The sequence below is a fragment of the Petaurus breviceps genome, unplaced genomic scaffold, assembly GCF_028583685.1.
Source record: "Petaurus breviceps papuanus isolate PSGF00001 unplaced genomic scaffold, PetGlider_PUasm1.0 90895, whole genome shotgun sequence".
In the NCBI taxonomy this organism is placed as follows: domain Eukaryota; kingdom Metazoa; phylum Chordata; class Mammalia; order Diprotodontia; family Petauridae; genus Petaurus; species Petaurus breviceps.
In genome coordinates, this window is record NW_027187372.1 from 32,047,860 (window position 1) to 32,063,134 (window position 15,275).

At 40.8% G+C, this 15,275-nt stretch overlaps 1 protein-coding gene across 3 annotated transcripts in view; it reads right to left on the reverse strand.

Moving 5' to 3' along the window:
* The window catches only part of LOC138151173 (nuclear ubiquitous casein and cyclin-dependent kinase substrate 1), a 77,678-nt gene that overhangs the window by 46,318 nt on the left and 16,085 nt on the right, over positions 1-15,275 (reverse strand). Inside the window, exon 1 of one of the 3 annotated variants that reach the window (XM_069074693.1) lies at positions 61-157. The exons of the other annotated variants lie outside the window; for them this stretch is intronic. Within the exon in view, the coding sequence (XP_068930794.1) occupies positions 61-77 (17 nt within the window). The 5' untranslated portion in view covers positions 78-157. Of the gene's footprint in view, positions 1-60; positions 158-15,275 lie in introns of those variants that run through there. 3 annotated transcript variants of the gene reach the window in all.

Sequence of the window (15,275 nt, forward strand, 5' to 3'; positions counted from 1 at the left end):
CGTAGCCCACTCCCGCCGGCGCACCCTGGCTTCCACAACGGCCTCTCCCTTCGCACTGACCTGACGGGCCGGGACATGTTCGCAGCCGAAACCAGACCTCCAGCGAAGCCGAGACCAGGCCCCCCCCCCCCCCCCCCCCCCCCCCCCGGCGCCCCCCCCCCCCACCCCGCGCGCTGGGCGCCCCTCCCCCCCCGGAGCTGCTTTGGCCGCCGAGGCCCGGGCCGCTAGCTTCTCAGGCTCTGCCGCCACTGGATCCAGGCCCCCGGGATCTGCCGAGCCCCCCGCTCCCCCGTCTCTTCAAAATGGATGAATCAAACCAGCCGAAAATGCGCCAAAGCCGCCGTGCAACCTACCCCGCTAGGTCTCCCGCGCCCCGCCCCCTGCCCTCCTATCCATTGGCAGCACCCGCCCGAGGCGTCTCGCCCGTTGGACTATTTGAATCATCACGATGCTTTAACCCCGCCCATCCTCCCCTATAGGCTCCGCCCCTTCCGAGGGGAGGGGGGATCCTGTTTCCCGAAGTTACTGTGAGAGCGCACGGCCGCAAAACAAAAATGGACGCCGCTTGGCAGCGGGCCCCACTCGCGAACAGCAGATTCGCCTTAAGCCGTACCCTCCAATGACTGATGAAGGGAATTTCCATGGCATTCACGGTGATCTAATGTCAGATAAATTCGGGCTCATTACTCCTCTGCTTAACTGGCCTCGATGCTCTACAAGGCCTAAGTCCTGTGAGAGGGGCAGCAGATTCGTCAACAAGGGGCTGGTTTGGAATTGGAGGGAAATTTCTATAGGTTCAAAAAAATTGACCTTAAATACACAAGCCCCTCCCCTGACTTCAGCCCCACCCCCCCGGAGACCCATAACTCTCCTGGAACTGGAGTGATCTCTTAGTGATCTGAAACCATCCCCATCGCCTACGTTTTAGGGCCTTTTAAGAAAATCTCCTCGCCAGGCTCGGGACATTGGCTCTGCCTGGTCGAGGGTTACTCAGGACTCTCCAGGCAGCGGTCAAGGGCCATAAGCGGGCCAAAGATGGCCTCTCTAGCAGAGTCCTCCAAAGCCCGGTCCGCAGTCAAGCGTTGCTTCGTCCCTTGAGCAACAGTCATTTATTAAGTGCCCGTTGTAAGTCAGACACTGTGCCAGGCTCCAGGAATATCTTTTTTGGGTTTTTTTTTTTGGACCAGATTTATGATTACATGGATTTCTGGTCTTAGAGCCCGGGGACCTGGGCTGGTTTAAGTGACTCACCCAGGGTCACACATTCAGGATATGTCATCGGAGAGACTTCTGGACTCCAAGAGATAGAGCCCCAAAATGAAACAGTTTCTGCCTTCAAAAATATGACATTAGCATTTTAAAAAGTTATTCATTGTTCGTATTCATTCAAAGTTATTCATGTTAAAGAGTGGATTCAGGTAAGTCCCTTAAAGGACCGCTACCTCAATTTTTGTTTGACCCTGTATTGCACCCTCTCTGGGGCTATTTCCCCATTTTCCTAACCTCTATTCACCTGCCCCAACCTCCCTGCTGACTTCCAATCTCACATTTCCAGATGTGTTTCAGACACCGACCAGATTTCCAGTAGATATCTTAACCCCAACACGTCCAAAACTGAACTCACCATCTTTTCCCCCTAAACCATAACTTTAACAGAGAATCAGGTTGAGAAGAAATAGGCTACATTCCCATCACAGGCAAGCTTCTAAGTAACCACACAGGGAAATACTTCCTAGAAACATTAATGCTCCTCTCCCTTGAAAGCCCTAATTAATTTCCATATAGACAGTCCAGGGAGAATGGCAAAGCAAAGGAAGGGTAGAACCCTGAACAGCTAGCTGCCTCTTGCCTCTTCTGTAGGTGAATGTCACGTTCCTTTACCTCCAAACTGGCTGGCTGGCTGGCTGGTTGGTTGGCTGTATTACGGTCCATGCTGCTGGCAGAGAGCCAATGCAGAGGCTGAGGCAATACAGTTATTAGTGAGTAGCACAGTTTGAGGTTGTTTTATTGGGACAATTAGCAATTATTTGAGAGAGTACTGTTATTTAGGACTACTATAATGAGGAAGAGGAATTACTTTGCTGAGTTATGAGATGATGAGTGGGTACCTAGCATAGTATGCTCAGGGCAGAAAAAAACATCAGCATAGGTATTATACCCTCTCTAGTGCCCCATGTGTTTAGGGCAAGCAAAAAAAATTGTGAGAATAATTAAAAGGAAAGGATGTGAGAAGAGATCTAGAATAAAGGATTAATGATAGAAGGTTCCTTAGGGTGAAGTGGAAGGACAGGCAAAAACTTGGGGAGGAATAGGGGTAAGTTGAACGAGGTGAGAGTGTAGGGAGTGATAGCAGGAGAAAGGCTGTACTTTTAGGCCAAGTAGACAGATCCTGAACCACAAGAATTAGGGGAACAAAAAATAGGAGTATGCTGTCCATAGGACTAGCAATTCATCAGGGTCTTCCCATTGGGGATTTTAAAGGGTAAAAGTCAGTTTGGGCATTCTCTCTACATAAATGACAACAGAGTTAGTATCTGGGTCAGTAAGTATCTGGTTATTGGGTCCCAAATGCTTGGATTGAACCTCCATGTGACTCCAGTTCCATGACCTTCTTAAAACATGGAGAGGGAGGCAGGAACAGCATAATTTTTGAAGATGACAATTCATAGGGCTGTGTGATCAGATGGTTCAAGGTGAACACTCAAAGGTCAGAGGTTCATAGACTCAGACCCTATAGGGATCTTGAACTATCAAGAACCACCTTTATTTTACAGAAAAAGTTGAGGCTCAGAATTGTGTGATTCGCCCAAGGTCACAGAGGTGGTAAGCATCAGAAGAGGAATTTGAGCATAGGTACTCACCTTAGAGTCAGTACCTTTTTCACTATACTATGAAGAAGGCCTTCTTTAGTTCAGGGTAGATGCCCTTGCCCTCATCTTAATGATGCTGGAGGAAGGTGGTGAGTAAAGGGGGTAGAGTTAGGTCAGTCAATAGTAATACAACAAACATGTATTAAGTGCTAATTGTGTGCCAGGCATTGTGCTAAGTTCTGGGGAAAGGTCCCCCAAAGCCAATGGTGTCCCTAAAGAACAGCATGTAAATAACTAGATATTACAGGATATATAAAAAGTAAATGGAAGGTATTCTGAAATAATAGTCAGCAGGCACTGGTTAAAAGCCCTCTACGTGTCAAGAATTGTACAAAGCTCTGGGGATACAAAGAGAGCCAAAAGACTGTCCCTTCCCTCAAGGAGCTCATATTCTAATGGGGGAAACAAGCAAATACGTACAAACAAGTTATATACCAGATAAATAGGAAATAATTAACAGAGGGAAAGCACTAAAATTTAGAGGGGTTGGGAAAGACCGGCTGTAGAAGGTGGGATTTTAGAGGGGACTTGAAGGAAACCAGAAAGAGTTGAGGAGAGAGAGCATTCCAGGAATGGAGGACAGTCAGGGAAAATGCCCAGAGTGAGAGACAGTGTCTTGTTTGAGAAATAGCAAGGAGGCCAGTGTTACTGGATTGAAGACCATATTTTGTGAAATAAATTATAAGATTAGAAAGGCAGGGGGAGGAGGAGGAGGTTATGAAGGACTTTGAACACCAAACAGAGGATTTTGTATTTAATCCTGGAGGTGATAGGGAGCTCCTGGAGTTTACTGAGTAGGGGATGACATGATCTGATCCGGGATTTAGGAAAATCACTTTTGTGGCTGAATGGAGGATGAGTTAGAGTGGGAAGAGGCTTGAGGCAGACAGACCCACTAGCAGTGGAGTGGTGACAGTATCAGAGGAGATATGAGGGTCTATTTGAGGGATGTTGCAAAGGTGAAATTGATAGGTCTTATCAATAGATTAGATATGGAAGGTGAGAGATAGTGAGGAGTTGAGGAGACACCTAGATTGAGAGTATGGTAGACCAGGAGGATTGCATTGACCTTTATAGTAACAAGGAAGGGGGGTAGCATTTAGGGGGAAAGATATCATGAGTTTAGTTTTGGATATGTTGAATTTAAGATGCCTGCTGGACATTCAGTTCAAAATATCTGAATGGGAGATTGAAGGTCAGCAGAGAGTTTAGGGCAGGATAGGTCAATTTCAGAATTGGAGCTGATGAGATCACCAAGTGAAGTAGTATGAAGGGAGAGAAAAGGAAGGCCACGGACAGAACTCTGAGGACACCAATGGTTAGAGAGCATGACCTAGAGAGGGATCCAGCAAAGGAGGCCAAGAAGGAGTAGTTTGATAGGAAGAGAACTAGGAGAGAATAGTGTTCCAAAAACATAGAGAAAAGAGAGTATGAAAGAGAAGAGGGTGGTCTACAATGTCAAGGGCTACAGAGAGGTCAAGAATAATAAGGACTGAGAAAAGGCCATTGGATTTAGCAGTTAAAGACATCACTGGTAACTTTGAAGGAGCAATTTTAGTGAAAAGGTGAGGTTGGAAGCTAGATTGTGGGGGGTGAAGAAAAGAGTGAGAAGAGAAAGAGTGGAGGCATCTATTGAAATGGCCTTCTCAAGAAGTTTAGTCATAAAGAACAGAAGAGATATAGGATATTAGTTACCAGGGATGGAAGGATCAAGTGAGGGTTTTTTGAAGAGGAGGGGGACATGGGCATATTTGTAGGCAGTAGGGAAGGAGCCAGTAGACAGGGAGAGGTAGAAGATAAGGTAGAAAGTGGGGATGATAGGGGTAGGATTGCTTGTACAGGTAAAAGGGTTTGCCTTGGTAAGGAGTAGGGCCATCTCTTCATGTAAGATGGGGGTGAAGGAGGAGAGAGTGGCAGAAGGCATCTTAGTTATATGAGATGAGGAAAAGGATAGAAGAGGAGCTCAGGGTGAATGGCCTCAATTTTTTCTATAAAATATAAGGCAAGTTTCAACTGAGAGGGGAAGGGGACGGTTAGTCATGAGAGGGGAAGAGGTAACATGGTCAGACCTATGTTTAGAAAAATTATTTTGGCAGCTGAGTGAAGGATAGATTGGATCTGGAAGAGACATGGCAGGGTCACTAGTTACAAGACTATTGAAATGGTCCAGGTGGGAGCTAAGGGCGTGAATTAGGGTGGTGGCTATGTGAATGGAGAGAAAGGGTCATATAAGAGAGATATTGTGGGAGTGAGGAGTGGAAGATCCCATTAAAGAGTGAAAGCAGTTTCTGAATGCTCACCATGGTACTTATTCAGTGCTGGAGGCTTCCCTAGCTACCTACTGATATGTACTGCCCCAATTATTTTCTTTCCTCCAGTGCAGTTGACACTTAACTTTCTTGTCCTGTGGAAGGGAAGACTGAGGGGCAGCATTGGAATTTCCAGAAATATTAATCACAGCCTACAGGTAATTGTGGTGAAGTACATAGCCTTTAAGCCCTCCCATAGAACACCATCCCATGGAATCATATTAATCTTATACTTGAGGATCCTATTTTATCACATAATTAAAAAGCACTGACCTAGGGATCAGGAGACCTAGAATCCTGCTGGTGATATATGACCTGAGACAAGTCACTTCTCTCTGGGCTTTTAGCTGCCTACTCTGGAAAAAAGGAAGGTGTTAGACTATATGATCTTACCCAGTTCTCTCCTTGTTATGACCTTGCCTTGTTAATTAGAAAGAACATGGGTAGATCTTCCCTAGCTACCTACTGTCAATCACAGCCAATTTAGTAGAAGTTGATAACCACCTGATAATAGAGAGACAGGTTGGAAACCTTTTTCAATTGCTCTTATGGAACATACTGAATAGAACTAAAGGGAACCAAAATAGTAGAGTATTCTGGATTAAGGAAGACAAAATAGAGAGTGCGTCCTATCCATTTGCAAATGAACCTCAGGACATGACCTTTCTTTGTTTACTTTGACCACAATATTAACACTACTTTCACTTTTTAAAAAATCCCAGTTATTTCCAGATAATCTCCACTATCATCCATCCTCATCCAGCATTTTTCCCTCCACTTTAACACCACAGAATCATAGAATGTCAGAACTGGAAGATGACTTTAGAGATTACCTAGTCCAACCCGTTTGTTTTATAGATGAATGTCTTGAGCCGAGGTAAAGATAGTGGGACTAAATCTGCCATTTCATTGGCATAGGAAACTCTTACTAAGGAAAGTCTTTCCATGTAGATCAGAACCTTCTTTACAACTTAAAGCCTTTGGGACTGTGTAACCTTGGGCAAGTTACTTAACCCCAATTGCCCTCCAAAAGAAAAAAAAAAGCCTTTGGGAGTAGCCTGGGGCACTAAGAAGTTGTGACTTGCCTGGAGTCACAGTCAGTTAAAAAAAAAGACACTGGCAGAACTTGAATCCAGGTCTTCTTCCTTTTTGGGGGGGTGGGGGTGGGGAGGCAATCAGGGTGATTGCCCCGATCAGTGTCTTGCCCAGGGTCACACAGCTATTAAAAGTCTAATGCAGGATTTGAATTAAGGTCCTCCTGACTCGAGGACTGGTGCACTGCCTAGCTGCCTAAATACAGGTCTTCTTGATGCCAATCTATTCTCTATCCATTATTAACATCCTACTTCTCTTTCTGAGGCCATAAAGGTAGTAAGTGGCAAAGGTGGAATAAAAAACCAGGCCCTTGGACTCAAATCTGAGTGTCACTAATGAAAAATAATGACAACATGGAAGTTCTGATGGCTCTCCCAACAAACCCTTCTTTCTGGTTGTCACTAAAAGAGGTTGATTCTCTTTCTTTAGGGAATGTAGTAGTAATGGATACTCACAATACAAAAGCAGAAGCAGCTTGGGTTTGCATAAACATATTGTTTATTCTGCTTTGCTTGGAAAGATAACCTTTTGAAGACCATGCCAAAAGCATAAGGAAATCTTGATAGAATACCTACTACTTCACACCATGTCCAAGTCATAGACACTGCATACCAGTTCACAGATTTTACTTGATTGTGACCATTCTTCTTAGGTCAATATAAATTGGCTGAAAAAACTATGCCTTTTTGATCCTTTTGCACCAGATTTTCTTCCAGCATCAGTTTCAAGAACATGGGATGGGAAAATTCATAAACTTGTATATAAAGGCAGATGATTTAAAGTACATGTGAGGGGCGGCCAGGTGGCTCAGTGAGTAAGAGCACCAGCTCCAGTGTTGGGATGATCTGGGGATCAAATCTGGGCTCCGATACTCAGCATCACACCCAGAAATAACTGGCCATGTAACCTTGAGCAAGTTACTTAACCCCAATGGCTTTTAAAAAAAATAAAGTACATGTGTATTTATTCCACATGTAATTTGCATAGGCAAGGGGGAAGAGTCACCAGAACTTTATTTCCCAGGAATCTTAGGGCCCAGAGTATAATATTCATTGGGAGAAATTCCTAGATGGCTGTAGATTTGAGCAGTTTATTTGTATATTTGAACAGTTGTTATACAAGATATATTCTCTGATTGATGGGGAGTCTTCTGAGAAGCCACAGGCTTAGAATAATGGCCAGTCTGGGGATGTTGTGGGGGAAGTGGAGAAAGAAATCTGTATTGTAGTTAATGAGGAGAGATAAGCAGAACCACATAAAAGTGAGACTATCATGGTGCCCTGAACCCAGGAATCCTAGCAGAATTCTAATAATTTGGGAGCCAGCACAGAGGAATTGTCTACCTTAAGGAGTTTTGATAAATTTTCAGAGACTAAAGGGGGCAAAGAAAATGAGGGGCAGAGAAGCTCCAGCAAGGCAACAGACACTGAAACCTGAAGCTTGTTTTTCTTTAGTCCTTAGGCACAGAAGTCTTTCAAAGGATTGTTTACTTCCTTTGATATCCCAGGGAACTAGGGATATAATGGGAGCCTGTGAGTTATCACCCATTTGTATACTGAAAGCTAAGAATGATTCAGTTGCTTAATTTACCTTGTTACCTTGCTATTCTGTCTCAGTTAAATACTTTGCTATTGGGTTTAATGTTTCTGCCTTGTACATGGTGAACTAGAGTGAATAATGATTATTATATTTGCATAAATTATTATAACCCAAAATAATTCACATAGAACCCAGGTAGGAAAGAGTTCCAGACCTGAATTAAGTTAATAAGTTGAGCTTAGTTACAAACTAAATGGACTGAAAGGGAAAAAGCAATGGATGTAGTTTCAGTGGACCTGGTTTTAGAACCTGCCCTGCTGTTTTCTACAGGTATAACCTTGGACAGCCCACTTTACCACTTTGGATTTCAGTTTTCTTATCCTTAAAATAAGGAAGTTGAATTAGATGATCTCAAAGCTCTTTTTATTCAATGGTCCTAAAGAAGAAAATTCTGTGATACTAACCATTTGGCTCATAGTCCAATAAAACAAACAGATAGTCTATCTTGGAATCATAGGATTTTCAAATTTAAAGGGAGCTGAGAAATTATTTAGTACAATCCCTTCATTTTATAAATAATAACAAAGCTAGGATTTATATAGCACTTTAAGGTTTGCAAAGTATTTTACAAATATTATCTTATTTTATTCTCACAATTACACTTAGAAGTAGGTGCCATTTTATAGATGAGACAACTGAGGCAAACAATGGTTAAGTGATTTGCCATGGGTCACATAGCTAGTATCTGGAGTTGGATTTGAGCTCAGGTCTGCCAGCCTGCCATCCACTACAATGGAGCATTTAAGCATTCTATCCACTGTCACCTGGTCAACAGAGAAATGAAATCAGCTATTCAACATCACATAACTAGTTAATAGTAGAGGTGGCACTAGAATCCTTATCTCTCACTTTCTAGGGCAGGGCTCCATCCACAGAGGTGTTAAACTCAAGGTCCTGAACCAGATTAAAATGTAACTGGGAAATGTTAACAAAATAAATAAAAATACAATAAAACCTAGATAATGCTCATTTGTGGTTTACTAAGTCAATATGTGGCTCTCAGGGATCCTTTTCTATTTGAATTTTATGCCACTGCCCTAGATTGTACTACCTCTTACTTGAAAATGCCAGCCAAGCTCATATAGTCTCATCTACACATGCTTTTTAGAGAATATCACAAATATTGCAAATCAATAACAATGACTATTCCTAACTTACAGATGGGCAAAGGAAGGTACTAAAAGTCTATAACATATGTGGCACACATTTATAATAGGGGACATCACAGTCTAGGTGATTGCCTCCTCCCTCTCTCCTGACACTGGAGTAAGCCTAATACCCACAAATTTGTCTTGCTCACTTTGATAAATAGGTTCCCCTACTACTTATATCCCACGGAGTAGATGTAAGGAAAGCAACTGTCGACTTTAAAGTTCTGTGTAAAGACTTCTAGGTCATATGACCAATAGATTTTTTTTTTTTAAAGCAATCGGGGTTAAGTAACTTGCTCAAGGTTACACGGCCAGTTATTTCTGGGTGTGGTGCTGAGTGTCTGAGCCCGGGATTCGATCTCCAGGTCGTCCCAACACTGGAGCGGGTGCTCTTACTCGCTGAGCCACCTGGCCGCCCCTAAGCAATTGGGGTTAAGTAACTTGCTCAAGGTTACACGGCCAGGTGTTTCTGGGTGGGTGCTAAGTGTCTGAGCCCAGGATTCGATCTCCAGGTCTTCTCAACACTGGAGCCGGTGCTCTTACTTGCTGTGCTACCTGGCCGCCCCAGATTTTTGTTTTCTGATCTCTAGGGCCTTTCTGCAATAGGAATTATGCATAAGAGATAAAGTAATTTCATTTGTCTCTGAGGCCTAAGACACCAAGAACCCAAACAAGGTAGAAAATCTATGAACCAACAGCAGAGAAGACCAATCCCTAACTCTTAACATGTTTACTCTCCCCTACCCACGACTATGCTTCCAGCAGCAGGGCTGTAAAAACCAACCCACTTGCTTGCAGAAGAATTAAACTCTCTCCCTCCAGTGCCTCAAAGATCTAAATGGCAGAAATTTCTTCAGGCTGTGACAGTAGCATAACAGTTCTTTGCATGGCAACAGAGTTCAGTCAGAGAACAGAAGAACAGAAGGAAAGGGGGACAGGATGTGTGTGCATAACTGAGCACTCCACCAAGCCCAGAGGAAAGAGCCTAGCATCCAGATGGAACCAGATCTGTCCCCCTAGGAGTTGCTTGGAGCAGAGACCAAGTTTGGTGAACCAATGAATTGTTCAGTATGGGAGGAGGCTTGAATGCTTTGAGATCCAGCCCCCAAGAAACCTACTATCAGAGAGGAGGTGGACAGAAAGTGAACAACGGGAAGAAAAGGGGGAACAAAAAGAATGAAATTACCAAAGATCTCAAGACTCAATTAAAGATCTGAGCATAAACATAAACCAACAAGGAAGATAATAATAGTAAAAGGGAATATGGCCCTCAGAGCAGGTAAGAGAGTTCAAGTATCTATGAGTAAGTATTGCAAGACAAAGGAAAATAAAACACCTGATAAGGCAGAAGATCCTACAGATTCACAAGAGAGCATAGAATCACAGCACAATGTTTCAGAATGGTTCAAAATAGAAATAAGAATTAGGAATAATATGAATTATGAAAACAGAATTTATGGCCTGCACAGAAGAAATAAATGTCAGAACAGAAAAATTGGATTTACAGTGGCAAATCTTACTAAGAAACAAAAGATCAGGAATGCAAATACATGGAAGCAAAGGATAATCTGGGACAAGAAGAGCAAAAAAGCAATAATATTAAAATAAAGTATGATCTTTATATAAGCAAAACATAATGATTTTGAAGTCAGGATGCAAAGAGACATCTTAAGGACTGTAGGGCTACCAGAAGAACACGACAAGTAAAGAAACCTGAACAACATAATGTAGTAAAACTGCCCAGAATTTCTGAACCCAGAAAACAAAGTATTAATTGAAAAATCCACAAATTGCCTCCAGAAAAAGAAAAAAAAAACTTATGTCGCAAACTCCAAAACACATAGTGGCTAAAACGAACAATTTCCTGAGAATAAATTCTGCAAACAGCCAGAAGAAAGAACCTCAAATATAAAAGAAAGTAACTTAGAATAATACATGACAATATAGTCTCTGCACCCACAACAAACCATAGGAGGGAATGGAATAATGTTCTCTGAAGAGCAAAGGAACACAAAATTCAGCCCAAGGTGACTTATCTGGCAAATCTAGAATAATTATAAGTGAAAAATGATAGATGCCCCAATAAAAAGATACATTTTAAACATTCTTAAAAGAAAATCAGATCTGAAGAAATTACTTGCTTCCCAAACATCTCAGACAACAAATATAAAAGGGTAAACAAACACAACTAAAGACAATAATAACAAAAGAACAACAGAGAGAAACAGCTAGGTGGTGCAGTGAATAGAGCACCTGCCCTGGAATCAGGAGGACCTGAGTTCAAATCCATGGTCAGACACTTAACACTTACTAGCTGTGTGACCCTTGGCAAGTCACTTAACCCCAACTGCCATGCCTCCAAAAAGGAAAACAAACACACAAAAACACAAAAAGACCCAACAGAGAAACCATTAAGAAATTTCTTTCTAAATGTAATTAAGGAGATAAGAGTGAAACTAGAAGTCAAATAGAAGTTATGGTAGAGAAACAAACTTGAAACATCATGAGTTAAACCTGGTCTACAAGTGAATCAAAGTTTTTTGCAGGACTAAATTACAGAATGGGAGAATGTATAAAAGGGAAAAAGGGAGGAAGAAATTAGAGAGGAATATGTGATGTACCCTAATCAAATCAAAGGTTAACAATGAAAGGAAAATAACTTCTATGGTGTCTAAGGAAGACAGACTATAGGAGGCAAATGAGTGAGAACGAAATTGGAGGAATTGAAAAAGGTGGAAATCTTGTTTCAGTGGTGTAAAGTGATGAAAGAACAACTATGATAGAAGACAGATCCCCTATAAAAAGACCTCCGGACCTTACAACAAACATAATACACAGATATTTGGTGCTTAGAGGATATGCAATTGGGTATACCAAGCAAGGAACAAAATCAGAAGCAAGGAACAGCAGTGTGGCTTAGGCCCCAGGAGTAAAGCAGGGCCTCAATTTCAGTGTCTATCCCAATCTAGAGCCTTCATAGGAATAACCAGGGTAGGAATTGCAGATCAAAGTGAAGCCTACAATTCTGACTGAACCAGCAGAGCTTTCCAGTTGACTGATAGTGACTTAGTCTAGGAATGGTTACTGTTGCTCAGACCCAAACCTAGGTCAGGAATTTGTAGTCCTCAGACCAGAAGGGCAGTGATCAAGTTTAACCTGGGTCAGACAGCCTTGGGAGCACTGATAGCTTACAGAGCTTCGACCTGAACTGTTCCTAAGGTACCTGAATAACACAACACTTGATATCCCCAAGAAAGCATCAATAAACCATGACCTTCTCTCCAAAAGTGCACAAAATTTGGTCCTAACATTGAGTCTGAAGTCAGAAAGAAGGCTAGAAGAATGAGCAAACAAACAAAAAAAAGAACCTCACCCCAAAAAGGTTACTATAGTGATGGGGACATACAAGACAGAAGCCCAGAGGAAGGGAGTGACTCTAAAACATCTACAAGCAAAGCCTCAAAGAAAAATACAACTTGGACACAAACTCAGCTAGAATTCATAAAAGAGACAAAGCAAGAGTTTGCTTGCACTAGAGGTAAAAATTAGAAAAGAGATGAGAACTATGAAAAAAGAATTGGAAAGGGAATGAATAGCTTGGCACAAAAGCTTCACTCAAGCAATGAACTCCCTGAAAATTCTAATGGAAAAAAGAGAAGTCCATGACTCCACAGGACAAGAAATATTGAAACAAAGTCAAAAAGGTGGAAAAATAAAAGAAAATGTAAGGTATTTCAGAGTAAGAACATTGACCTGGAAAACAGATTGAAGAGAAAACATTTAAGAATCATTTGACTGCCTAAAAGCCATGAACAAAAAAAGAACCTAAACATCCTATTTCAAGAATCTTAAAAGAAAACTGCCCATAGCCCTTAGAACCAGAGAACAAAGTGAAAATAGAAAGAATTAGCTGGTCAACTCTTGAAAGACACTCCAAAATGAAAACTCCTAGGAACATTATAGCCAAAATACAGAGCTTCCAGATCAAAGAAAAAACAATGAAAAGCAGCCAGAAAAAAAATCAAGTACTGAAGATCATGCATGATTTAGTAGCCACAACTATGAAGAAGCAAAGATCTTAGAATATGTATTCCAGAAGGCAAAGGATATAAACTTACAACCAAGAATAACAGCAGAAAAACTGAGTATAATCTTTCTGAGGGGAACATGGATTTTTAATGAAATAGAGAATTTCAAGCATTTTCGATGAAAACCAGAGCTGTGTAGAAACCATGAAATTGAAATGCAAGAGTTAAGGGAAACATAAAAAGGGAAATATGAATGAAAAATGATAAAGGACAAAACAGGAATAAACTGTTTACATTCTAATATGGGGAGATGACAACACGTGTCCCCTTAGAACCCCATCATCATCAGGGATCACAGATGTTCTACTTTGGGATATAGCCTATACTATACATGGTAGGGGCAGGGGAGAGATAGAAATGTGAATCCTATAATTGTGCATTCAGGGGAATTGGTATAATCAAAGCAAGTGGGCACACCATTCCCTAGTAAAGAGAATTTGGGAGAGGGTAAGAAGGGGGGGGAGTGTGGAATTTTAGAAGAATATGAAACCAAAACATGCTGTTTTTGAATGGTCAAAATGAGAATCACAAGAGTAGAATTAATGGCCTGCATGGCAAAAATAATTGGCAGAAAAGAAAAACTGGAATTTTCAATGACAAGCCTTACCAAAGAAACAAAAGAGAAAACAATAGATCATGAATGCATATACAAAAGTAAAGGATAATCTAGAAGATGAAAAGAAAAAAAAGTAACATTAAAAGAAAATATGCTTACTACGAAAGCTGATACTGATCTTGAAGACAGGATACATAGAAGAAACAATCTAAAAATGATAGGTCTCCCAGAACATGATAGACAAAAAACTTTAATATCATAATGCAGGAAAATAATAGAGAACAGCCTAGAATTTGTGAACATAGAAAATGAAATACCAATTGAAAGAATTCACAGATCATCCTCAAGGAGAAAAAATTCAAGGCTATAAACTCCAAGACACATATAGTGCTTAAATTTAACAATTCAAATCAATTAAGAAACAACTAGTTCTACAAGAGATCATTAGAAAGACCTTCAAATATAAAGGAATTATATTCAAATAATGCAAGACTATTCTATATTTATTAGAAAACTTAAGAGGGAATAGAATAATATGTTCCAAAAAAGCAACAACAGTCCAGGGTGCCTTACCCTGCAAATCTGAGCTTAACTATACATGAAAAAGATGGAAGTTCAATAATAAAGAGACATTTGAAACATTTTTATAAAGAAAACCAGAATTGAGGAGACTATTTGCTTTTCGAACATCTCAAATCATAGAAATACTGGAGGAGTGAATAAATGTAGCAGCCAAGAACATCAGCATCAAGATAATGGCAGCAGAGAGACCAGAAAGAAACTTCTTTTTAAAGGTACATGAGGTGAATGAAGGCAGAAGTCAGGTAGTGGTAACGGCATGAGACATGATAGACAGAATTTGACAATGTCCTTTTTTATAGGTGAATCAATGTTGCCTTTGGGGCTTTGTGTGTGTGTGTGTGTGTGTGCGCGCGCGGTACATTACAACATGGGAGGGTACCTAAAGTGGAAGAGGAGGCAAACAGGTAGATAGAGAGAAATGTCTGATGTGCTGAAGAGGGGAAAAATAATAAATTGGGGAAAACCCCCAATAATATTAATATTAATTATATTATTATTAATTAATTATAATTAATAATAAGACAGATGGAGGAACATATGAAGCTAATTCATAATTTTAAATGTGAATGGATTAAACAATCCAATAAAATTTAAAAGAATGACAGATTGGATAGGAAAACAAAACCCTATAATCTGTTGCTTATAAGAAACATGTTTAAAAGCAAAGACATACACAAAACAAAACTGAGGGATGGAAAAAAATGTACTATGTTTCAAGTGAATCCCAAAATGCAGGAGTTGCAATCATGCTATCTGAGAAAGCAAAAACAAACATCTAAAAAATAAAAAGGGATAAACGAAGAAACTATATTATGCTGAAAAAAACCATAGATAACAAACCAATATCATTAATAAACTTATACGTTCCAAATGCCTCAGCATCCAAATCAATAAAGGAAAAATCATCTGAACTTCAACAAGACACAGACAATAACACAATAGTGACAGAAGAATACAATATATCCTCTCAGTTTTAGATAAGAAAGGGAAATATGAAAGTAGATGAATTATTGGAGAAATTGAAG